This window comes from Leiobunum rupestre, chromosome 6 (assembly GCF_980474605.1).
Source record: "Leiobunum rupestre chromosome 6, qqLeiRupe1.1.hap1, whole genome shotgun sequence".
Taxonomy (NCBI): Eukaryota; Metazoa; Arthropoda; class Arachnida; order Opiliones; family Sclerosomatidae; genus Leiobunum; species Leiobunum rupestre.
Genome location: NC_143389.1, coordinates 28,307,845 through 28,334,056, shown reverse-complemented (window position 1 = coordinate 28,334,056; position 26,212 = coordinate 28,307,845). Strand labels below are relative to the sequence as shown.

General features: G+C 36.4%; 1 protein-coding gene across 1 annotated transcript; it reads right to left on the bottom strand.

Moving 5' to 3' along the window:
• Nucleotides 1-1,642: 1,642 nt before the first annotated feature.
• On the bottom strand, nt 1,643-25,864 carry LOC149940575 (acetylcholinesterase-like). The gene is made up of 5 exons (XM_090179322.1): nt 25,801-25,864; nt 8,122-8,516; nt 5,777-6,083; nt 1,971-2,778; nt 1,643-1,859 (listed from the first exon to the last, which is right to left on the bottom strand). The coding sequence occupies exons 1-5, from the start codon at nt 25,862-25,864 to the stop codon at nt 1,643-1,645; spliced, it is 1,791 nt and encodes a 596-aa protein (XP_090035448.1).
• Nucleotides 25,865-26,212: the final 348 nt, after the last annotated feature.

The window sequence follows — 26,212 nt, the reverse complement described above, 5'->3', positions numbered from 1 at the left end:
AGAGGTCACCAATGAGGATAGAGGTTAGAAAAAGTAGTGTTCCGAGGTCAGTAAACACGTATAATGGCGTCACCCAGTTTTTAAAAAATTTGTAATCACGGTGTTTTATTTTGAATTGAATTTAACCCGGTATTTAATTCGAAGTAATATCTAAGCCTGGGTGGTACCGTGGTAGTTTATAACCGCTTGAAACTAGTTGTTAGTTGTCATGAAAATTACGTCATAATTAATTCTGCCATTAAGACTCGACGATTTAAAATGCCGCGTAAAAACAATCCAGCACAACTTCTGTTACTTCCAAAAACCCAATCTAACTTATTTATTAAACCACGATTAAGATCATCGACATCAGTTGTAAAATATTCATCATCATAATTTACTAACGTAAGTCTACAGGAAATGTTGGGCCTAATTTGGGTTGGTCAACCATATTTCCTAATTATATACATACAAATATTACTATTATTTTAATATCTTGACAAATAAATATAAATAAGAAAAAATAACCGTTACATACCTTTTTCCAAGTTCTAACATATCTCCAAGACCTACTACGACTTTTCTAAATTCCGCGGTCTGCTAAAAAAACCATCCATCGACCAATCGCCTTTCGTCCGAGGAATTTTTTTTGGCTCATCGCCACTACTTTTCTTATGTACCTATTGGCCGATGAAGTCATGTGATCGTTGTAGCCGCGTTACCGAACTATATCCATCCGCGCGAAAGTGGGAAGGCAAACGAAATTACATGGCGCACGAAAATTCTAAGTAGTACACTTCTTGTTTCATAACCTATTTAGTCAGCCCGTAGTAGGCAAATGGATGCATAAATACTAAAAATGATTATCCAAAATGATTATGAAATAGCGAAATGTTTTAAAAATCATTAGTTTTCATAACTAATATGTAACAAAGTTTAAAACTAACAATTGTAAGTGTCTCAATTAATTTTCTTATAAAGGTTTCGAATCCATAAATAACTAGACCTACGTGTAATGATACCGCACAGTTACTTGGACGTCTGTATTCTTTATACTATAGAGCATGGTTTAATTTTTTTTTTATAAGTTAAGTTAATAAGAACGACGAATGGACTGTAGTGCTAAGAATGAAAAAAAAATGAAAAGGTAGAAAAGTCCATAATGAAAATAATAGTAATAATATTTGGAGCTACTCAGTATCGTGCGGGGTATCCGGCATGCGATTAACACACTACACCAAAGATCAAAGCTAAGCCTAATCATTAAAAATTTCAAAACTCGTTGCGTTTGGAGCGAAAACAGTCTACCTTTGGAAATTCTGGCTTTTTTAATTCGTTTTTGTTTCGAAGACCTATTTGGTCCGAGTTTAGCGTCTATATTTTATTATCTAAGACTAATTGGTTCGAGTAATTCTCAAGTTTTGTAATTTCTTAAAATTCCTTTAGCTTTTTTTTTGCCCCCTTTTCATTGTGGACTTTTCTACCAAGAACAAGTGAGTCGGAATATTTAGCTAGTGATCTGCTAGTGCACCAAGTAATACATTTAGTTCACACTGGTACACTATTTTAACACAAGACGTAAATGTGCTAAACGTTATCTGTTGGATCCAATTTTGTTGCCCATTTTTTGACACTCCAAAGGTGAGTTTTTATTGAAGTTTAGTCAATCTTGTAGCCTTCTAAATGATACTATTCCTCTGTCGTCGCTATCTTCTATTAATTTCGGCACAATATCGTTCCAAAATTTACAATATCTATTCGCTTTATTGGAGCCAGTCGATGTGGAGTTCGCCGATATAATTAAATGAGTTGCGTCGACAAGATTTGTCTTAGGCCAATAAATTTCCATTTCTTCACCACTGGGTAAAATATTTGGGTTTCTAAAACAAAAAAGAACATATTTTTGGATGATTTTAGTCTATGTTATGGTCCAACGATAGTTGGTGATATTAAATAAGTATGATATTATTGTAGTGAAAGATTGATCTCACCCAGTACGAACAAAGTTTCCCCAGTACTTCATCATTCTTTTACTAAGATTTCGATCACCTTCGTCATATTTACTGGGATTTCTTAGAGGATCTCCGAATACGTAAATAATATCGGAACCATGGAAAACTCCGTACCAGTTTGGTAAGCCTAATGACTTAATTTCTTCTTTAAAAAAGTACTTGTACACTTTGTTGCCGTTACGTATCAAAGCCTTTTCCATTTCGATAGATGGACAATAGAAAAAAGCGTCTGTGCCCATTCTCGTAGCCATCGATGTCGTACTTCCGGTTCCGGCTTCATCATGGGCGTTCGAATAAATAGCGCTCATCAAATCCGCCGTTAATTTGGTCAAACCACAGAACTCGGTCAGAACTTGGTACATGTCTTCTTTGTGGATCTTTAAATTGTCTTTGAAAGCGAACTGCATCGGATAAAAAGCCGAAAAGAACAACGTCGAGTCGTCCTTCATTGTACCAGATATGATTTCTTTGTTCGACTTTTGAAGGTCGTCTAGAGGATTGCGTGTGATGTATTTTCCATCAAGGACAGGCCTGTAGTAGAACATATACGCGTATCCCCATATTGGTTCATTTTCAATTAAGTCAGTAGCGTCTTTAGTCAAAAAACACTCTAAGGTAGCATTTAAATTGCTCTTAAAAAATGGACACCCAATGTTGGATGCAAACTCTTTTGTGGCTCTTAATTGTCTTTCTTTAGTGTCAGCTGAAAAGGGGGCGTTAGCTGTGCCACTTTGTAGTATGGCCCTCTTGAATAGATTCCGACTAGATTTTTGGCTTAGATGAAATGCTGTAATAAAAATTTTTTAAGTGAAAGAAAAATTACAGCATTATAAAATATTGTATTAGGCCAAAAACTAAAGAGTTGCTATAAATCTATAATTACAATTTTGTATTTATTCATAAGAATAAAAACGTTATACGCGTTTATATTTTACAAAAAAAAATACTAGGCAAAAAATATATTTACTATTATGAATAAATGAAAAGTACCAATAGGGTCAGTCCCCCTATTATCGGACAACTTATAGAAAATTCATATTTAAACTAAGGTAAACAGCAGAGAGCCTTTTTTAAACGTCAGAACTAAGGAATATGGAACATTATTGACCAGATGCTTTCGAAATTATTATTAAAAAAATATGTAAATTAGTGCTAAAATGAAAAATTAATTGGCTAGTACGAGTACCTATTATCGGACATTTGGATAATGAATCGGACACCACTGGTCCTTTTATCGGACGATGTACCTTTGGTTCGGACACTAGGAGCTAAGAACCGGACACACGGACTTAAGTTTCGGACACCAGTGCCTTCTAGCGTTACAAATTAACTTAAGTTCCGGACACCGGTGCCTTTCAACCGCACAAAGGGCCCTTAAAACCGGACATTTTCTACATTTCCACTGGTTCTGACTTCATCGAGCGTGTTGCGGGCCCTGTTAATAATAGAGCTTCGATACTGGTTCTAGACATCACCGGGTTTCATTGCGGGCCCTATTAATAATTGAGCTTCTTTAAGGCCCTGTACATCATCGGGCTTCGCTGCGGGCCCTATTAATAATAGCTCTTCATACCGATATCATGGGAACTCGTTAAGAGCCCCGGTATCATCAGAACTTTTTATGGGCCCCTGATATCATTAAACATCGCTACGGGCCTTAGAAAGCTTTAAGCATCTTTGCAGGCCCCAGATTTCATCGAACCTTGTTATTGGGCCCCAGATATCAGTAAACCTCGTTACGGGCCCCAGATATCATTAAACCTCATTACGGGCCCCAGATATCAATTAAACTCGTTACGGGCCCCAGATATCATTAAACCTCATTACGGGCCCCAGATAGCATCAAACCTCGTTACGGGCCCAGATATCAATAAACCTCGTTACGGGCCCCAGGTAGCATCAAACCTCGTTACGGGCCCAGATATCAATAAACCTCGTTACGGGCCCCAGGTAGCATCAAACCTCATTACGGGCTCTAGAAAGCATTGGTCTTATATTTTGGCCCCTAGACATCATCGAGCCTCGATAATTCACATCGGATTACAGGTATTTCGATGTAAAATGATCTGGTTCACACTTATCTAATTGTAACTAATCTAATCGTTCTAGTAATAATTTTTAATGACCTTGACGACTTGGTTCTAATAACCTTGACGACTTGGTTCAAGGTCATTGTATTTTCGTTAATCAGTGACCCCCTAAGTGAGCTATGCCACCTGAATAGCTTAGGTTTTTCGTGAATTTCAATATCTCTCGTGGTAGTGTCCTTAAATTAAATAAAGACCAAATATTCTAGAGGGCGGTCGTTATCTGGGGGCTTCACCCCTCTGACGTCGGAAAATGTCCTCCCCCCTAATTTAACTTTATTTAATGAATCGATTCCCGTTTATTTTCCCTTGTTTATAATTTTTTTATGTTAAATCCTTATTTCCCTGAACTAATAGGCATGATAGATGTCTGACAGACAATCCGAAAATTAGTATAAGACGTGTCCGATAATAGGGTTTTAATTACAATACGTAATCGAATTGTTTCTTTGCAAAAAGAAAATTTAAAGCCATTTTTACTTTAAAAATTTATAGTTAAATATTCAGTCTTTTCATTGATACCCAGAATGTATAATTAGCAACTACTAAAGCACTTGAAAACAATATCCAAAAACCGGAGGGAAAGTAATTTCCTCTCTCCCTTCTTAATTTAAAACAAAGAAAACTTAGTGATCCTGGTTCGAAGCTGCTTTCTTCTTGCCATAGGGGCCCGCACCCCTGTTAACTCTTCTGAAATATAAAAGGAGATACCACCTATTGAAAAATGTATTTTGTTTGGTTTTTCTTTCGCGGGAGTTTTTTGTATAATATTAAAAAGAATTATGTCCGATAATAGGGGGACTGACCCTAGTATTTATTACTGACGGCCTTTTTTTAATGATTTAACGTTTGCTAAAGGTATAATTTTCCTTTACTAGAGAGGTTAAGCAGAACGCTCCAGAAGATTTCCCCGGGTATATGAATAAAATAAAAAAGTATTTAATAGTAAAACGCGCCATTTGTATCGCTGTGAGCATTGTCTAAAGACCAAGATTGGTTTTCGTGTACCCTGCCTAACTTTAAATGTGTCTCCGTAGTCCGATTTCGCATATACAAGGCCTAGGTCAAGGTCCGTCTAGAAAAATACACTTTTGGGCTGTAGTAAAATTTAAACCTGCTTAACCTCTCTAATATCGTTAAATGGTTAAGAAGTAAGGTTTCTTTCGAGGTGTGCAATTGCTTAATTCTAGTCGCACGGGGGAAGGGGAACGGTCAAATGCCCCCCCCCCCCTTTTATGAGCTATAAATGCCCTAATAAAGGTCTGAAATTACTTCCCCCTTTTGACTAGGTATGAAGATTTCCCGCTCCCCTTTGAAAACTTTCCGTGGGTGCCCCTGGACTCGAACCTTTTAGAAAAGTAATCTTTAATTTAGATTCACTTCCAGACAAACGCGTCACTAAACTTAGCAGCAGCTCTCAATTTTCATTAATCAAAAATAATCTCGCAACTCAGTGTAATTTTTCAAGCAAAAAACCTTTAAATTTGTATAGTAACCCAAATTAATCTTATCTAAATTATCCAAATGCGAGGGCTAGCCATCGAAAATCAAAAGTGATATTAACGGCTTTTTTAGAAACAAATGTAATACTGAATAACTTATGTAATGAGCCCTATTACCGGCGATGTTGGGCCCAATTTTTCCCGCAATAGTCTATTGGCCCTTAAAAATGCGAGACACATTACGAACAGCATATACCTAAGCTAATGCTTCCAGCACTTTGACCAAAGGCAGTTACTTCGTTTGGATCGCCGTTGAAATTTGAAATGTGCTGCTGAACCCATTCGAAAGCCAGGGCTTGATCCATCAGACCCACATTTCCGGGAGCGGCGTCCAGTCCCAGATAGAGGAAACCGAACGAAGCTAATCTGTAGTTAATGGTTACAACTACGACGTTCTCTTCAGCCGCCAAAGTACTAGCGTCGTACATTGATACCGCTGCCGCTCCTAAGGCAAATCCTCCTCCGTGAATCCAAACCATGACCGGGCTTTTACGCTTTGCGCTCTAAAGTAAAAATACCAAAGAGTGGTAATTTTCTTGGAATTCTTCATTAAATAATTAATGAAGATGGCGCTACACAATTAGGGGGCTCTCACGCTTTCATTTAATAAGGGCGCGCGACGCACGCTCGGTGAAGCGTTCCAGCTAACACATGCCCCTAAAAATCTTCCTCATTGTATTTAAATTCTTAACTATCCACGATAATAGAGTTCATTAATTACGTAACTCAATAAGGGGATGTGGTTCCTCAAATGTTATACTTAACATATCATAGTGGTATACCGGAACCAACATTATTATTTATTTGTACTGGTTTTTCTCATTTATAAAAATACGATTAGGTTACTCGAGATAAAACAATAAATGAATTTGCTTAATTTTGATAGAACCAGGTTTACGGAGAAGTTTTACATTCACAGTGTCTGTCGGGGTGTATTGGTCGTGCAATATGGTGTATGTTGGTGTTTTTATCCTCTCCGTCTGCTACTAGTTATTGACGTTGGTGTTGCGTTAATCGACTTAGCATCCAAATGTTCACGGTATACGTCCTATTACCAATTTGCGAAAGCGTCGGGTGGGATTTGTACCCGGGCCCTCTTGCTTGGCAGGCGAGTGTTCTACCATAGAACCACCGACGCTTATTACGCTTTACTAAAAATTAGAAATTCAGCTTAAGCGGAAGCGAATATTAATAGTTAATAGAGTTTTACGTTTTTGTTCTTATTTAAATACAGGGTGTCCACTGAAAAACAAAAAAATGATAAATAACTTAAAAAGATTTATTTGGAAAATTTCTCATTTCTATGGAACATTCCTCGTGCAGGGCCACATTTACTAGTGTACAATTGAATGACCTTGAACCATGCCTTCAAGGTCATTCAAAAACTATCTTCAGAACAGTTGGGTTTACGGATTTGATTCTAATTAGAAAAATGTAGCTCGCCATATTATTAGTTCAAATAACTTTGATTTGACCAGATCTGACCAATCAGAAGCCGATAAATTGAATTTTAAAGAATTGAACCTGATTTCTGTAAGATTGGTTGTCATGACAACAAGAAAGAATAATTAATGCCTTCCCTGACATTTCAATTGAAATTTTGACCTCCATCACTAAACAAGCCCAAGCATGTATCGTAGCTGACGGTGGCATAATTGAACCGTTGTAAACTATTTGATTTATATTTATCAGATCATTTTATTATCAAACACTGAATTCACTAACCTTCAATTTATCGGCTTTTGGTTGGTCAAATTTGGTGGTCAAATTTGGTGGCAACAACTTTCCAATTGAAACCAAATCCGTAATCCCAACGGTTCTCGAGATAGTTTTTGAATGACCTTGAAGACATGGTCCAAGTTTATTCAATTTTATACTAGTAAATGTCCCCCCGCACGAGGAATGTTCCATATTTTTCAAAGGGAAAGTTTTCAGTCAACTAGCATTTTTCTTTTTTTAGTGGACAAACCCGTCGACTGGGACTTGAACCCGGGTCATCCTACTTCGCAGTCGAGCGTTCTACCACAGAATAACCGCCACACACTAATCTCCAATGATCTTTAGAAAAACAGCTTTGGCGGAAGTCCGTTCTCCTTTACGCTTTTATAAACGTATTAACGTCAATTTATTCTATAATATTTCTAATATTTATAAATTAAATTAAAATTAAAATCAATTTAATATAAAATATGCTAGCGGCCAGGCCATGTCGCTATATTGAAAATAAAAAATATCACAAGAAAACTCTTACGAGGAGAGGTATATTTTGGCTTGCCAACTTGTAGTAGTTGTTATTATAATTGAGAGTGGTTTGAGTATTTGTTATGTAACTACAGTGGTTGGGGTTTTGAAAAGGTCCAGTTTTCCGTTACGTAATTTGAAAAACAGTTGCTTTTTGTACCAATATGTTATTTTTTTCTAGAATTATTATTTTTTAATATTGAGAGATGGTAGTGACGTCAGAAACCAACAAATCTTTCTAACATAACTCTCATTACGTAAACTCAATTTATAACCAAATTATATATATAAAAAACTAACTTTGGGAACGAATATATTCAGCTTGAGGCAATCTTCAGTCGGCGTTAGATCGGCAATACCCAGCACGCTGCCGATTAATTCATGGCTTTTCATCAGAGAAAATCTCTTCTGCATACAAGCCGCAGAGGCTTTAGTGCAATTGAGAACCCCTTTCCAAGGATGCACGGGCTCAGGGGGCATATACCGTCTTCTGCCCACAGGGGGCGCTGCGTACGGTATTCCATAGAACACTCGTACCGGAGCTCCATTATACGAATATTTCCAAACTCCCTCAACATCGCCCACCGCGGTACTCACGATCAGAGAGTCATCCGATAATACAATTGCGAAACGAGTAGCCAAAAATACTAGAACTACTCCAGGGTACGGGAATTTCATTACGAATGAGTGGTAGCCTGAAAAAGGATTAGAAGATATTATAAACATAAAGTTCGTGCAAAGCAATATTTTAGTGGTTATTTAACTTGATATCGAAAATGGTAGAATCAGGGGTGCCCAAATGGACTATCTTGATTTTCAATTTGATAATCACCAAAATATATTAATAGAAATATTATAATAGAAATAAACTAATTTTAACCTTCAAAATGGCGTTCTGTTAAATTATTAATTATTAATTGGTACGTTGGTCTTTCGTCGTTCGAGCTTTTGCCTCAGCACTCTGAAAAGCAACACGCCGCGGACGGTGCGGGCTGCGGGCGCTATCGCTATCGCTTACTCACCCTTTCTCTCGCTAGGTTAGTTTCTCTTTCGCGTATTCTGGCGTTTAAGGAGGGGGGGTTGACTCAAGGGCGAGTTTTTTTCTGTTTGTCATGAGCAAATCAGCCATTGGTCTTGCGGGGGGGGTAATGGGTATCACGGGAATTTTCGCATGGGAAAAAGGGGGGAGCTTACTTGGGTGGTTCGACTTTAAAGGGGGGTTTTGGGGGTTCAACATAAAATTCACAGAACCTCCGTCAGAATCCCTCCTTGATATTTTTTCCTCAATCCCCTACCCCCCCCCCCCCCGAAATGAAATCCTGGATACGCCGTTGGTTCGACTATAGGTCTTTGAGTCGAGAAAGATACGAGTTTTTGACCAATACCACAAACAACTTTATATGATTAATTAATGCGTCTCGAAACACGCAACTAGCTGAGGGCTCGACTGTAGTGTTTATAATAATAACAATAGATAGGTTAAGCGGCCGATATTTGAACGGGATAATCTATCCTAAGCATCTTAATAAATCTTTTGAACCTTCAGTTTGAACTTCTCGAAGGGCTTTTCTTAACGTGTCCAATGCTCGACCCAATACTGATATATTAAGATAAAGCTACGCGCTTGAGCCAAAATGTCACTAACAGTAATGAGTTCACTGATCTCATTAAGTGGAAATTTTCATTCACATTGAATTTTCATCAAACAGGTTTAGACGAACGCGGCTTCAATTTTTACCTCAAATATCATCGATCACAGTTCAAATCTCAGTATTAAGGCTACGTCACGACTTAGAACCAGGTCAGTTCTTTAAAATGCGCAAACCTTCATTGGAATGAGTTGTTACTTAGTATGTTTACTGCTAATATTCCCAATAGTTACGCTTCGATGATAGATAAGATTTTTTGATTTTATAACAGGTTTTATTTGTTGGAAAGTTTAAAAAAAGAAAGTGTAAAAAAAAAGACTTCCAACTAGATCTCGATTTACCAATTTATCGGAGTTTTCGCGCGAAATAAGTATACCAAAAAAAAACAGGTAGCCCTTGGCTGAACGAACCGTTTAAGTTTTTCACGATACAAAGCTGACATCACTCACGTTTAACCTCGTACTTACGTTTTTAATAGGTCATGAAAGTGAAGCCCTTTTTCGACTATAGGAGCTTGTTCTTACAACCGATTCAAACTTTCCAAATGTATCGTGAAAATCCTAAGAAATAGTTAATAATTTGTAAAGACGAGTAGTTACTCAATAAATATTTCGGTTTAACTCGAATGCGTTAAGACTCATCTCCCCTGAGAAGATTCAATAGAATTTACTTTCACCGAGAACCAGTTTTTTCCATCCCTCCTCTCTGAATCTCATCGCATGATCCAAACGTAAATTCTGTTAATGTCTATATATTCGAGATTAAATATAGGTGTAAATGTAGCCAACGGCGATGCGGTTATTTAAAAAATATAGGGAACAACGGCTTTAAATGGTAGGCTCATTGGTTTGTAATCGGCACTGACAATGCTATTTTAAACTGTAGTAAACTTTGTTTTTAAAATATCAAATTGTACACGGGGCTAAGAAAGTGCTTATGGGTAGAGTACTTTTTATGGAATAAACATTTTTAATAAGGAGGCAATGCTTTAACATAAATTTTCACTTTTTCTTTTAATAAGAAAGCTATGGTTTTTCGTGATTCTACGAGATTTTCAATGACACCAAAATATCCATCTGAAATTATATGCTAAGCACCAGAGACTTATCCAGGCACGAAGCAGTTTTCAATATAGGCTAGAATTCCAAGCCAAATTTCGAAAGCTTTTACCGCATAACGGCTAACCATTTACAGCGTATATTATTATTAGCTGTTGATGTAAAACATAAAATAATACAGTGCGTTGGGATATTTATTTTTACACCAAATTTGGGATATTGATTTATTTGTACACTAAATTTGGGATATTGATTTATGTGTACACCAAATTTGGGATATTGATTTATTTGTACACTAAATTTGGGATATTGATTTATGTGTACACCAAATTTGGGATATTTATTTGTACAGCAAATTTAACCCCTGCAATAATGTAACGATACGATACATTTCCCGGGCATAATTATTTCTTGGTAAATTAATCTTGAAAAATCAGCGGGAGCCTGCTAAGGTGCATGTTTCATGATGGATATTTTGCTCTTCAAAGATATTAATTTGATGAAATTAAAATCATAATTTAATAGAAATCAAAGTAAACCTATATATTTTTATATATGATTTTATTGATAAAAATATCAATTTTAAGCTTAATGTTTTGTCTCAAAACTTTAGTCGGGGTTTCGAGGGGAAAAAATGGAAAATTGATATTAGCTCTCTTAAGTATTATATTCATAATTTTTTAAAAACTTCACGAACAATCAACATATATTATGTGCTATACTATCTTTTATTATTTAGTTTTTAAAGCGAATGACTTAAACTAAGTTTTATAAAGTACGAAACAGATTATATTACTTACCGTAAGTAAGGCAAATATATTAGCGTCGTGTTACTAAGAAATGTTGAAAGTGCAGGTTCTACAGAAGAGAAAAATTATCCAGAATCGATATTAACGTAATGTCTTTCAAAATATACGACCTTGAAAGGCCCATAAAGTTGCTCTCACGCTCGAAAGACGTGTTTGTTTTATAAATTTAAAATATAATATAATCTTGAGAATTTCAAAAGTTTATGTTAATCCTGACATAAACCCGTTAATTTTTTACTTGAAAAAGTAATTTTTATTTATGTAATTTAATAATATTATTAAATGAAACTTGGAACATAGCATTTTCCAACAGACAAAACGTTGAAAACATCCTTAATATAAATGCTACAAATATTAATATCCTTTTTTGGCTAGTTTAGTAACCTAAAGATTAATTTTGACATATTTCAGTATAAAAACCAATTTGCTTCTTTAAAACCCAGTTTTAGAAATAAGAAGCGTATTTTTTTTTAAATATAAATAAGTGATATTTTTTTGTACTTGTAAGACACAACTTCAAAACGTTCTCTACCAACCATACACGCGCAAAAGTTGAATAAGAAGTTCTCAAGATACCTTTTAATTATTTAAATTTATCATTCATTGTTCAGTTACCCCATTTCAATATTACGCAGTTTCTTTATTTACAGGAATTGGAATAAAACATACTCTACACTTTTAAATATAGTGTTGTAGAAAACCTAAAAAATTGGGTAAAAATAGAAAAAATTTCGGTAACATTATTTAGCTTTCAGCAATATTTTGTTATATTTATAATTAAGTATTATAATATAATATTTATACGCATTAAAGGTTTATGAAATCGGTTTTTAATTTTAACGAAGTATCGTTAAGTTGTGCTAAAACTTGTGGTAGGCCGACTGATTGGTCAATCCTAACACTTTGAACCGTAGGGTACTTGTAATAATCTTCGAGGAATTAAATTTCGTGGTATAAACTACAAATTGTCATTAATAATACACAAAATGAGCTAAATATTGTTGATTTTTACAGTTTAAGTTTTGAGTTACCTTTCCATTTGGATTGCTTTATGTTCAATATTTTATTTCTCGACCAGACTTTCGTTGCTGAAGGGTGCCGCATTTTGAAGAGGAGAACTAACAGCACTAACTCCAAATATTTTGAACTTTAACGAGAAAATGTACTGAAAATCGATTTGAGATAAAATATCTTTTAATAATGAATATAGTTCCCGTTTATAACACCGAAGCACGCAATGTGCATTTACAAAAATCAATAAAAAGTAATTAGTTTAAGAAAAGTAAGAATAATAAATAATAAATAATAACGGTGTAGATTTCTCTCTCTCGGAAAAGTTATTTTCGCGGCATCTATATTATAAGGAGCGCTTGGTACGTTGGTCGTCGTCGTCGTCCGAGCTTTCAGGAATGTTTGCATAGTCGGCCACGAAGCCAAAGGCGGGGCGGCGAGAAAGCGCCCGCGCGGGACGGCGAGAGAAGCTGCTGGCCTTCGCTTCGTTACTGAGGTGGTTCGACTATCTATTTTCTCAAAATCTGTCGCCCCTGAGAGTTGGGCCGTGTTTGTCCCAACACGCAAGACACCCGATATTCTCTCTCTTTCCACCGCGAATTTCGGAGGGGGGAAGGCGGTGAGTTTCGGAAACGGGGAGGGGCGACGGTATCGGGGTCGTTCCGATTTGAAAGCAGCGTTGCCAGATAGCCAAAATGCAATTATAGACCCAAGGACTAAAAATTATATATTTCCAATCCAAGTTATAGGACATATTGTATTTGGCGGTAATTTCAATTTTGCATCGGATATCCCACTGATGTTTGATAAAATTTCTCTTTTAAATAAACCCAGTGACGTATAGTAAAATAAAACTTTTTAAATAAAAAAAATGCAAAATTATAAAAACACAGTTATCCATCGCATTTGTGAGCTGCGAGCCGAGAAATTCTTGGACGGTTAACGCTCTCAGTAAGAAATTTTCAAATTATAGGATTTATAGGTCATCAATATCGCAAAGTCGGAAAAAACGTCCTATATAGTTCACTGTTAAAATTATAGGACACCGAAAATGGTAATTATCGCATGGGCAAAGGGGGAGGGGGCCTTAGGGGGGGAGGTCGATTATGGGGTTAAGGGTACCATGGCAATTATCGCATGGGACAAAAGGGAGTGAGCCTTACTGCGGTGGTTCGACTATGGAGAAAAGGGTTCCACGGTAATTATCACATGGAAAGAATGGGGAGGGGGTACCCCGGTCATTATCACATGGGGAAAAGGGGGAGGAAAGGCCTTACTGGTGGGGTTCTACTTTAGGGAAAAGGGCACCATGGAAAATCTCGCATGGGAAAAGGGGGAGGGGGTCTTACTGTGGTGGTTCGACTATGGGGAAAAGGGTGCCACGGAAATTATCGCATGGGTAAAAGGGGAAGGGTGCCTTACTGCGGTTGTTCGACTATGCGGGAAAGGGTGGCACGGAAATTATCCTATGGGAAAAAGGGGTTATGGGGGGCGTGCCGGGGTGGAGTGCCTCGAAACACACAACTAGCTGAGGGCCCGCCTGTAAGGCGGGCTTCTCGGCTAGTTGGCTATAACATAGGCAGAGAGCACGAAAAACCAACTCCTCGGAAAGGGGGTTGGAAAAGGGGGTACATGGGGATGGGAAGTTCCGTTTTTCTCCGTTTAGTGGTGTTCATGCGCGGACACACTTTAAACGTAGCTATAGCGTTGGGACGCTTGTCCAGGAGTTATCGTTCTAGAATAGACCGTAAATTTAATAAAACTGAAATCGCAGTACTTCGGCAAGATATGCCTTCAAGGCGGTACAAGATTTGAATTAAGACTAACATTTTAAATTTAAAAGCACGCGCGATGGACGGCGTATTGAACGCGAGCCAAAAAAAGAGAGCTAGATCAAATATGTGTTCCCGAAAACGATCAGCGAGAAGGCGACCGGTCTCTCCGACGTAAACTAAATCGCAAACTTTGCAAGACAGGGCGTATACGAGGTTTGATGTTGTACAAGAAAAAGAGCCTCGGATCTTGGGGTTGTAACTATTAAGTCGTAACTATCATACGCGCATGTGTTGCAACGAGGGCGATTGCATCTCGTGGGGCCAGAATGAGTACCAGGCCAAACATATTCGTTTAACGAATTTGATCGTTCTCCAGATACACTTTGAAAGACCTTGAAGCCGTGTTTCAAGGTCAGCCAATTTTTAATGGCTTAATATCCCCTATCATGATTAGTTTGTGGTAAAAAAATTCATACCGTTGAGCAAGTAGTCGCTAACGTATTATCGTGATCTCTTCAACATTTTTCTTATTGAGTTGTTTTGGTGTTTCTTTTTTTTTGGCTTCTTATTAGTCAATTTACAAATGTTTTAGGACCTAAAATGTACCATTGCAAAGACTTAGGATAATTTATATATTTTAATAGGTTGAGAAGCACGTTTCTATTCGTATTCAAAAGTTTTAGTAGCGCCACCGAGCGAAATTTCTCTAAACTAAAACAAACCGGGGGCGCAATAGAGAAGAATGTAAGCAGCTGACACTTCAAAGTCGTTTTTTTTGCGTTCGAGAAGGAATTTTTTTTTAGAACGAAGGAAGTAGGCTTAGCAAAATGTAACTTATTAGCTTGAATTTTTTAGGTTAAGTAGTTTTTCAAGTGTTAAAGAAACTTGAAAGAAGAAATTACAGAAGAAGAAGTAGGGGAGAGTGTTGAAGGAGAATCATTAGGTGTGTTATCTTTATATTAATAATTACCTGAATTTTCACAATTTGGAATGGTTTTGTAATCATTTGGTTCGAAATGGGCCGAACACACAACCTGGGCTGCGTTCAACCAAAGATAATTTAAACTCGTACCCTAGATTCGAATACTGAGAGCTTTCCCATTGACGGTTTTGTTACGAAGCGTTTACCCTTTTCCGGCACGTGACCTCAGAAAAATCGGGCTCCATTGGTTGCGGCACGGCCAACTTCGATCACGCGCTGCCTATATAGCGCGGCAGCGCGTGATCGAAGTTGGCTGTGGTTGCGGTAAGGCGCAAAACACGGAGCGAATTTTTTCTGAGTTCCGGCGGGAAGTGGGTAAACGCTATCGGCAACGCGCGAGAGAGTGATTTCGAATCTAGGGTACGAGTTTAAATTATCTTTGGTTCAACAACTCTAAAAAAGCTCAGCGCTGAGCTCAACGGTCAGCGGTTTTTTACTGAACGGGTTTTTTGACTTCCGGTTTTGACGTCGCGTTGATCATCGGAGACTCAGCGAAAACATCGGCTGAGCGAGATGGTTTTTCCGTTGCTCATCGGTGTCGTGACGTCATTCGACAAAGTTAAAGGAGGGTTAGCATAAGATATTTTGTTCGTTAAGTCAGCGAACTATAAATCAACAACTTAGATTTTTGTGACGTAGCGTTGATTAAAAGAACTCAACGATAACTCAACGGTTTTTCTCCGTTGATAGTTGTTGAACGCAGCCCATATTTCTTGAGGGTTTCCTAGCCATTTTCAATTTTATTTCCCAGGTCTTGGCAAGTTTCGGAATTTTAGAAAACAAATCGAATCTTACGTCTTCCATTGTCGGGTGGTTTTTACAACCAGGTACCGAACAATATTTAATCATTTTTCAATACTTACAAACTTTTGATCATAAAATTAGTTAAGCAACCGATTTAGCTCTTAAAATCTAGAATAACAGGCTGAAAACGCGTTTTTCCGACTTCAAAAATAACGCGTCTTTCTACGGAGCGATCAGTTTGTTTCACCCACATTTTCCAATTCCGACGCGGCGCGCGCGCCACCTATTGAAACTTTTGGTTGCGAATTACGCGAATTAAAAAAATTCCCTTTCAGTAAAGCTGTGGCAAGTCTAGGACTTATTTTTAAGTCAGTGTACCAAAAATACCACTTTTTTCGAATACTGTACATACCACTGGTAAATAATGGTAAATTATGGTAAATAATGATAAATATTGGCTTAAATTATATTTGAAATCAAGAAAATCATTCAAAAAGGAATATATCAACCTTAATTAAGAAGATCTTAAACTTTATTTTTCCCATTTTATATAATCACGTTATTTACCACATAATTTACCACCTGTGAAATACCACTTCGGAACCCTGTTTTTAGGGAGCCCGGTGTAAAACTAATATTACGGCTGAGCCGAATTGTTAAACATTCGATCAATCAATCAATTTGAAACATCGATTTTTTTAATTAAATGCCAAAATTTCCACATAGTGATTTTCGTTAATAGATATTTTGAAATTAGTTTTTAAAAATTTCTTATTTTTGCATCAAAATAAATTTGTACCAACTAGTATAAATGAAAAGGATTAAAATCTTAATGCTTATTTCTACGTAAGCAATTTGTTAATTTGCCATTTCAATAATTTGGAGAGAAAACCACATAAACGTGCCAAAACAGTAAAGGTGTGCAAATACCATTTTTTGGGGATCGAATCGAATATCAAATATTTTTTTAAAGGCACGTCAAATACCAAATCGAATATTTATAACGTCAAATAATTTGGTCGAATATTTTTAGAGCAAAATTTTAAGCCAGTTAACTGATCAAATACCAAATAGTATTTCGAATACCAAATAGTATTTCGAATACCAAATAATTCGACGTATTTGGTTTTGAAATAACCAAATAGTTTGCATATTTGTCAAAAAAATAAAAAAGTAATTTAATTTATAATAATTTTAAACCCCAATAATTTAGTGAACTCAAAAAATCAAAACCGAAAAATCCCAAACGTTACTTACTTCAACCTTTCTCCCAGTTTTTAGTTTTGTTTTGAACTTGCTTTACGTGTTAGTTTTACTTTGCTATTCTAGAAAATTCCATAACAAAGAACACGCTAATAATCTAGCCAATAGGCGCTAGAATAAGAAGTTTTAATACACAAGGTATGAATAATGGTCGTGCAAGTTACACTTTATATGGTCCTTGCCGCTGTGGCCTAAAGAGAGGTGCCAGAAATAAGCACTAGTTCGGAAATTTAACAGCGTTCTCCTCTGATGGCCTTGAAACTCAACAAATTAGAAAAATATCCGCGGTTATTCGACCAGTTTGCAAACTATTTGAAAATACCAAATACTTTTTTCCAATCTTTTCGAATATTCGATTATTTGACCAAGAAAAACGAACCAAGTGCTATTCGATAGAATTATTTGGTCTAACCAAATATTTTGCACACCTCTACAAAATAGCCGTTGACAATTTCTAATATTGTACAACTTTCATGTCGGTATTTCACCAAAAACCAACAATATTTTGTAATTATAGATTATTCTCTACGAAACTTTATTATTGACGAAATTGTCCTACTTTGAGCACCTACTTCTACTCAACTGTAGGTTTATACTTTTAGCCTGCCCCTTTACAGTTTACGGACCATTTCAAGCTATACTTTTGTTGGTAATGGCTTAGCTCCGGATAGCTAAGGGCAAACAAACAATTTACATATAATGCTTAAAGATTTGAAGAAAATTAACCCGTTTGATCTAATTGATCCTTTGTCTTATGAAGTCTAATAGATTAATTATTTCGACAATATAACTATATTAACAAACAGGCAATGTATAATAGCTTGTTATCAAACACTGACAGTATCCATTTAATTACATTTGTTGATTTTTTCCAATTTAGTATTAGTTGTTTTAGTCGAGGGTCAGATCACTTTGTTACAGGGTGTCCTAATAATCATTATTACAAATTTAATCATGATTTAATCATATTTAATCTTTGTACAGCCAGAGCTACTGATTTAATTTTAATCTAAGCTAATCATGATTTAATCATACGAGTGTGTCCTAATAATCATTGGAGTGAACTGCCCCTCTGGTTTAGTTATGTTGGAAAAAAATTTGTCATAACCCCAGAAGACTATTGTTTGCTTAGAAATTAGCTTCTGCTCTTAGGAAAGAGTATCTCGGTATATGGCGAAACGTTGTTATGTTGACGTATAAGAAGAGAACATGGAATAGTTCTTAATCCCTACGCCCATGCTTTAGGCTTAACCATCCAGAATGTAGACAACGTAAACAAAACAGTCAAGCGAGATTTAGAGGAAGCTAGTAAGGTGGCTTCAATGAAGGATAAAAACACGAGAACCACCAATGGTCTAGAGAGTGAGGAGTAAAAACGCGAACAAGTAAAGAGACCAAAAAGTGGGGGAGAAAACTAAGCTTTATTGGGGGAAAATATGCGGTACTTCAGCCGATAGACCTTCAAGGCGAAAAACTTAATTAAGAAGGATCACGAGGAGGACCACATGAACCACAAACCGAAGTTCATTTTGCTTATGTACATGGCACATCGACAGTGGCGAAAGAATGGATCATGGATTGAACAGCAACGAAACCAAAGACATTGGTTCTTTCAATGCACAAATCACTGTTGGAGAAGGAAGGTCAAAAGCTGAAGGCAGATGGGTCATTATTGAAAAAGCTTCTGGGCTTTGAAATTTATTCAAGGCCAGCGAAGAATTTTGGGAGATGTGCTTGTATTACAATAGCAGGTGATTTCCTCGTACTAGTGCCAGCGTTTTATTTGATCCAAATATACGAAAATTTTCCACAAAGACGACATCAGTGATACTCCCAGCCACAATCCAAGATGACCCCCAACCCCTCCAAGTAAGTCTTGCACCTGAAATAAATAAATTAATTCGAAAAATCTGATTTCTTTCAGTCAAAAAATGCCATTTAACGTTTAAACTAAGACCATTTACCCCTGGACTACAATGCCAACGTTATAACTCCGATTTCAGAGTGTCCGCTACAAAACACCACCAAGTGGAGAAAATCCGCGAAAGTAATCCACAAACATGCAGCAACCCCCCTTATTTTTATCCCCCTTCTTTAGGAGGCGCACGATTCGCGCTCTCTTCCGCTGTTTTTCTCGAACTCGGGACGGAGCTCCTCTTCATTTCTAGCGGGTAGACGAGTATCTAACACAGAGCTCGGCGTTTGGATAAGAAATAATCACTTTATTTATTTTTATCCACAAACGAAAATTATCGTTAGTTATTAAATTGCTATATAGCCGTGGATAATATCCATGGATAAACAGTTAACCGTAATTTTTATGGTTAATCAAAACTTTAGCGGTTAATTTATGTTTCGCCAAGCTCTAATCTAACACCATGATAAAAATGATTAAAAAACATTTCCTTAAAAAATTCGAAAATTCATAATTAAACATACCTTCAATAAGTTCCCAAAACGTTTTAGGTGGAATTTCAATAAACTTTACCATGTGTTTTAAGCCTTTACGCCGTAAATAACGGGCAAAAATTGGTCACGACTCGCGGGGCGACGCTATGAACGAAAGGAGCGCGAAGTGAACGCGTTTTTTCAGTCCGAATTCCCTTGTGGACGAGAGTTGCCTCTAAATAACGATGGTGGCGTTGGGGTAGCGGCGACACTAGCCTAACAACAACGCCTATCTTCATTGCAGTCCAGGGGTAAATGGTCTTAGGTTTAAAATATGTATTCCTAAATCTTATATAAATTGCGAAATTGAAAAAGCAGGTGAAGCTTTAATGAAATCTTCAAAATCATAGAATATTTGATAAATAATGAAATCATTTGGATTCAAAAGAAATATTTGGTTATCAGTAAAAAATCCAGAAAATCGTGGTTTCAAAATATTGAACGGAAATCATAAAAATCACTGGAAATCGAAAGAAATCTTTGACAAACAGAAATCTGGTGTACAATTTTTACTAAACACAACAAACCCGCTGCTTTTGACAAGAGTACTTTCTGTGTGGTAAATTGCCGACTAAGATTCTTTCTTCATTACCAAATTTCGTTCAATTATAAAATGAACAATTAACTTACGCTATATTTTGGTTGCGTCGTGTACACAACTTGATCGAGAGAAGAAAAGAAAATGTTGAACCTACAAAAAAATGCTTCGAATAATGAGGCAAGCTAGGTCTAAAGTTAAGAGATGATATGTACAAAATTGTCAACTTTAATTACGTAATAAAAATAGGTTAAAGTCATATATAAATACCTAAACTAGTCGTCGTATATACATATGTATAAATGATTTTAACCTGTTTTTATTACGTAATTAAACTTGACAATTTTGTACATTTCATCTCTTATTTTATGCGTAAGTAGTCTAAATTTTATTTTAAGTCTAAAGTTGTTTCACGAGCGATTCTAAGAAATTAAGAATAGTAAGCGTGTTATACAATAAGTTTTTTGTCTACTTCTACTTTCACTTTCACGTAAGTTCGTCATTTATTATGGCAACAATTACCTTGGAGACTGAGTTGGACATTTAACTTACGTTGTTAGTACCATCTAACGGTTCTAAAAAAAATTATGAAAGTAAATTTCGATACTTACCACCCCATGCTTGGTTCCTATGATTAAAGAAATCGAATTGAAAAAAATCCAGAAACGAAATTTACATATAAAAAGTGCGGGAAAGCAGTCATTTTTCACTGGTCACATTTGTCAAGTGGAGTTCATTTCGAGAGATAAATTTGAATGATTTAATAAGGACCTTATTCAAATGCTCATTTACTTAGCGGGGTTTTACTAATTACGAAAAATCGACTTTTTCGACTCTCCGCACTCGTAATGAGGAGTAGCAATTGTAAAGACCTCCCACATCCTAAATTACGTAACGCATATTGAAACCCCACTCAGTTGTAATAGCATGTGAACCTTAAAATTACTAAATTTCTATCGAAATTAAGCCTATTTATTTATCCTTTTACGTCAAGAAAAGTGATCATTCTATTATAAATGAGAAAAGCGAGTACTAGATTTGTGACGTAACATTTGAGCGACCAAACCCACTCCCCTGTACAGGCCGGCGCTAGCACTAGGTGAACTAGGCGATGGCCCAGAGCACAGACCTCAGGGGGCGCGGAATTTAAATTTTGTACCTACTAATGAAATGGTCAAATAAACGGCTCCTTCAAAAACGTTTGTTTACGTGTATTTTGTCAAACTTTATTTACTTATATATAAACTTATATACTGAGAGACCACCGTTACTTATGTTATCTGTTTTATAATTATTCCACAATCGCGAGTGCACCGTTACCAAACATTACATCTCTCACTTTACGAAATATCCTTGGGTAAACACTTTGAAAAAAAAAATAAGTGGTGCAGAGTATATTTAATTCTCATTGGCTAAATTTTTTATCCGCTAAGGATGGATTACATTTGTAGAGTAAACGGTTAAAATGGTTTAACGCATAACCATGGCCTAACATTCGAGCAGGTCCATAATATTAGCCTCATCCCTGACATGGTTAGATAGAGGGAACTAATACCAATAGAACAACACCCCAACTAAATCACTAGCAAGTGCCTTTAAAGAGAAATTAATGATTAGCTGGGCAACATTCGGTTTCTCCACAGTACTCACTTACATCACCACCACCGCCGCCGTCAAAGACAGCATCGAAAATAGCAGCCTCTTTCCCCTCTATAACTACTTATTTTATTTATGCAGTTAGAGGGGATGAAGTTTAAAAAAGAAAATGGCGAATTCGTCAAAACAAATATTAGGAACATATTTAGTGACGCCACCAGCCTTTTTAATTCATAACAAAACGTTAGTTTAAATTGACTTATCAAAGCTGTGGTTTGTGAGAATACAATATAAATCGAATATAATATGGTATAGTGTCATGAGTAAACTTAGATTTAAAAGCTTTTAGAGAAATCTTCCTTAATTATGGTCCCCGATAATCACGCTTTTTCATACATATGTTGGTCTCAAATAGACTCCCCTAAAATAAAATCTTATCGACGCCACTGACGATATTAAACTGAAATTCAATTTAAATTAATAAAATTGGCAGCTGAAAAGTGTAAACAGTTTTTCATAAAGGGCTTTATTGCAAAAACTAACTAGGTATTTACGGATTTTTGTCATCATTTGGTCGAAAGGAGTTGCTAAGATGCGCTTGCTCGGGCGCTACTGACTAAATTATAAATAATAATCAGCTAGGCTATTTTACTCTAAGGGGGAAAAAGGTTGGTCAATATTATCTGATGGTAAAATTAAAATAGGACTTAAGTCAATAAGTCACCCTTAAATAAATACAAGCCTGATATCCAAACTGAGCCTTGTTATTATCCTTGGCTCATGTGATTTTAGTTTGAATAAACAAGCATTGAAACCGTTTTGGTGTATGACACGACCATTCAATCTAGTCATATCTATATGCAAAAATAATTAAAAAAATGATAGTTATATTTGCAACAAAAATAAATTTTAGTATTTAGAAGATGTAGAAGAAGAAATGTTTATTGGTGCGTGTGATTAGCTCAAATCTCCTAGCGCGAAAAATAGGCTGGCACCGGCCCTTCCACTGTAACATTTAGTAAAGCTTTCAAAACTCCTTTCCCCCCTTAGTGCGTTATGTAATTGGTGAGCGACTCTTTTCAACTTGGAATACGTAAGAAGTGACCTGAAAGTGATCTCGCGATGCTAGATATCTAAATAAAAGTTAGCAGTAATTTTAAGCCGTTGCAGAAATAGATTATTTCAGTGAGCATCTTTAGTGACTTAGATATTAAAATAGTGTCTTTCAAATAAATATTTAATTCTTCGAACTGATAAAGACAAACGTAGAAATTGCATTTACATAAATTCTAATCACAACTGTTGTTTAAATGGTTGTTGCTCGGATCAGGGTCAATTTGAAATATAACTGAAGGGATGCTTACTTTATTCCAGGGGCTCGAGTACGTCAACAATAATTCATATTGTATTTCACTATTAAGCAAATTCGTGTAAATAATAGATATTAATGAAAACCATAAACATACTAAACTTACTGGCATGGATCAGTACAGTGGCATTCCTCATCTCGGTTTATTATTAGTTCAACAGATTCCTGTAGGCAGCAGGCTTTAAATATAATTAACAGCGTAATTGAGATTTAGTTTGAACAAAATATGGCGACATTCTAATTCTTTAGTTTAGATTTCTCACTTGTGTTTAATACGGAAAGATTGCAAGGCTTTAGATTATTCACGAAGCTTATCGTCGGGTTGAAACAACCACAGCGTTTCGTATTCACTCGCTGAATGCATTTATTGATGCATTCCTATAAATAAATTACGTGCTTTTCAGCTATCAATCATTTTAAATTAAACAAGAAATATCACCAAATAAGTAGCCATAACCGATCCCAATCATTAATTCGGTAATTAGCAGTTAGTGATATTCTACAAGTAAACTACTAAGTACTAACACCAAGAGCTCATAGAAGTAATTAAGAACCATGTACGATAACATTGTCCTCTGCTGCCAAATGTTATACTTCTCAAAATGGAAACGACCTAAATATCTGCTCTGTACAATGAAAAGTGGGATATTCTGTCCTCACTCTGATTGAAGAATCAACAATTCGGCCAAGCCGTAATATTAATTCCACATCAGCCAAATGTATAGGCCCCCAAGGGCCCCAATGGGCATCGCTATCGAGAAATTTTTATACCTCACGAATCGACGTATCATTTACATATGTGGTCTCAGCGGTTTCCAAGAAATCCAGGGCCAAAAAATACGGGCCCCGAGTGCTTAATCGGGTATCATGCCTCTGAGAGTTTTTGAGAGTTTTTCATGTACCATTAATGGACGTATCAAGGACCCAAAGTTACGTGCCCCCGAGGGCCCAATCGGGTATCGCTCTCTGAGAGATTTTCATACCCTATTAATGGACGTATAGTTCATATTGGTTGCGTCAGTGGTCGCTGAGATATCAAGGGCCTAAAGTTATGGGCCCTCGAGGGCCCAAACGGGTATCACACCTGAAACCGTTTTTCATACCCCGTTCATATTTGTCGCCTCTGCGGTCGCTGATAAATTAAGGGCCTAAAGCTACGGGCCCCTGAGGGCCCCAATAGGTATCGTGATAGAACCGTTTTCAAATTTAAATGATCATTACCCAAACCGAATTGTTTTACATACCTGGTTTTAGAAATAAGATAGCGAAACGCGAAGGTGTTAATTGAGTAATTGACACTATTTTTTACCTAAACCAAATTTATTGGGATACCTGGTTTTGAAAATAAGGTAGCAACGGCAAACCTATACCACCGCAACTAACTCATGAGCTATAGCCAGCGCCTCCGAACCGGGAAAGAGGTGCAGTAATGTATATTTAAAGGCGTACTTATGTAAATTGATTGTCCTTGCGCGCTAAGCTATGATAGAGTTGCAGAATATATTGAAAATTAATTTCCAAAACATTGTACTGCCGAATAAAATCGGTTCAATATTCTCGACAGGGACGCTGCCTTCTTTAGCAATTTCGCGCAAGCGCATTGAGAAACCAATGGAGATAAGAGGAGAATCAGCAGATACCAGATCACAGTGTTTCGAAAAGCCCAAAATGCGGCAGAAATTAAAAAATTACCAGACACATATCATATTTACATATTTATAACCAGGAAGTCAACAGGAATACCGTAGCACCAAAATTTTAATGCTGCGCCCCCTAGCGACGAACTTAGCTTCCCCCTAGGAACACAGGGTTAACGTTAGTGGCATTCGATAGCCCTTAAAGAGTTTAGAGAGTTGACAAAAATTCACGGTCGTAAGTCTTACCATATACTAATAAAATTAAGTTTTAGGGTTGGAAAAGTCCATTTTAGAGCATGTTCACCCGAGATTTCTTCGGAAACACGTGAGTGGATACCCAATATTTTTCTAACGTTTTCTAGTAAACCTTCCATTATATCCATTCTATAAATATTTCCGGTTTCCCTTCGCGACCGTTGAAGAAAGTTGACTTGGAAGGTTTGTAGAATATTACTGAAAATCTAGGCTGAAACCGCCATATTTGGCTAAAATTTCATCAGCGGGTAAAGCAACTTATGCATACCAATTTGGGTAATACTATTTGGCAGATGTCAATTAAAAGTAAATATCGTTGGCTGAAAGCCAAAATCGCTTTTTTGAAGAGGTTCTAATCTGTTATCAACGCTATAAATCAATTTTTTATTGCAATATAGTAAAATTGCATTACACTTCCTGAATTTTTTCGTAAAAATTTAACGATCTTAAATATAATAAAAGATTAAGGTACATTTTTTTTTGTAAAAAGACGATATCATTTTGAATATTTGTACTAAAGAGCCGGTTATCCCACAAGTATCGCTATTTATGTAGAATTTCAATGACTATTTAAAATCATTACCGAATACATTTTGGTCGGTCGTTGTTGCTTTCTGAAGAAGAAAACAAATTGAAGTGAGATAACAATATTTAAAGCGCCAAAATGTGTGTTTTTTTTTTAAACCGAAAGTTACTTTTAAATTTAACGCGCTTTCACTTATTTGAATAACGTATTTGTTCAAATACGGATAACCCACAAAGTCAAATTGTTGGCCATGTTCGCCACGACCGCTCTTTCAACGCAACAATAACAAACGACGCCTCATTTAGTAGTAATATTTTACCTTCTTTAAGTTTTTCGCCAACCAACAGTAATTCAATTGATAAAAGCAACCCGAGAGTTCCCATTACTAAAAGGGAATTGGTTGGAATTTTCAAGGAACACAAAAACCTAGGTGACTGTATTTCGAGTATCCGAATCTTACTTGGAAATCAAATAAAGGAAAACCTTTCGAAGTTTCAAATGGAAATTCTACGGAGAGTGATTGAGAGCGAAAAAAAAAACGTTTAACCGTTGGTGGAAACAAGCTGGTAGAGTGATGGCTAACTTTGAGAGGAAGCACCACGTCTGGTTGCAGACAGCTTTTAAAATTCCTGAAACTCTTCTTACTATTTCTGATCCAAATACGCCCTTAGGAGTTCCTGATGTAGGAAGGCCTATTATCGAATTTTCGGTTGCATCTGCTCGCACAAAAC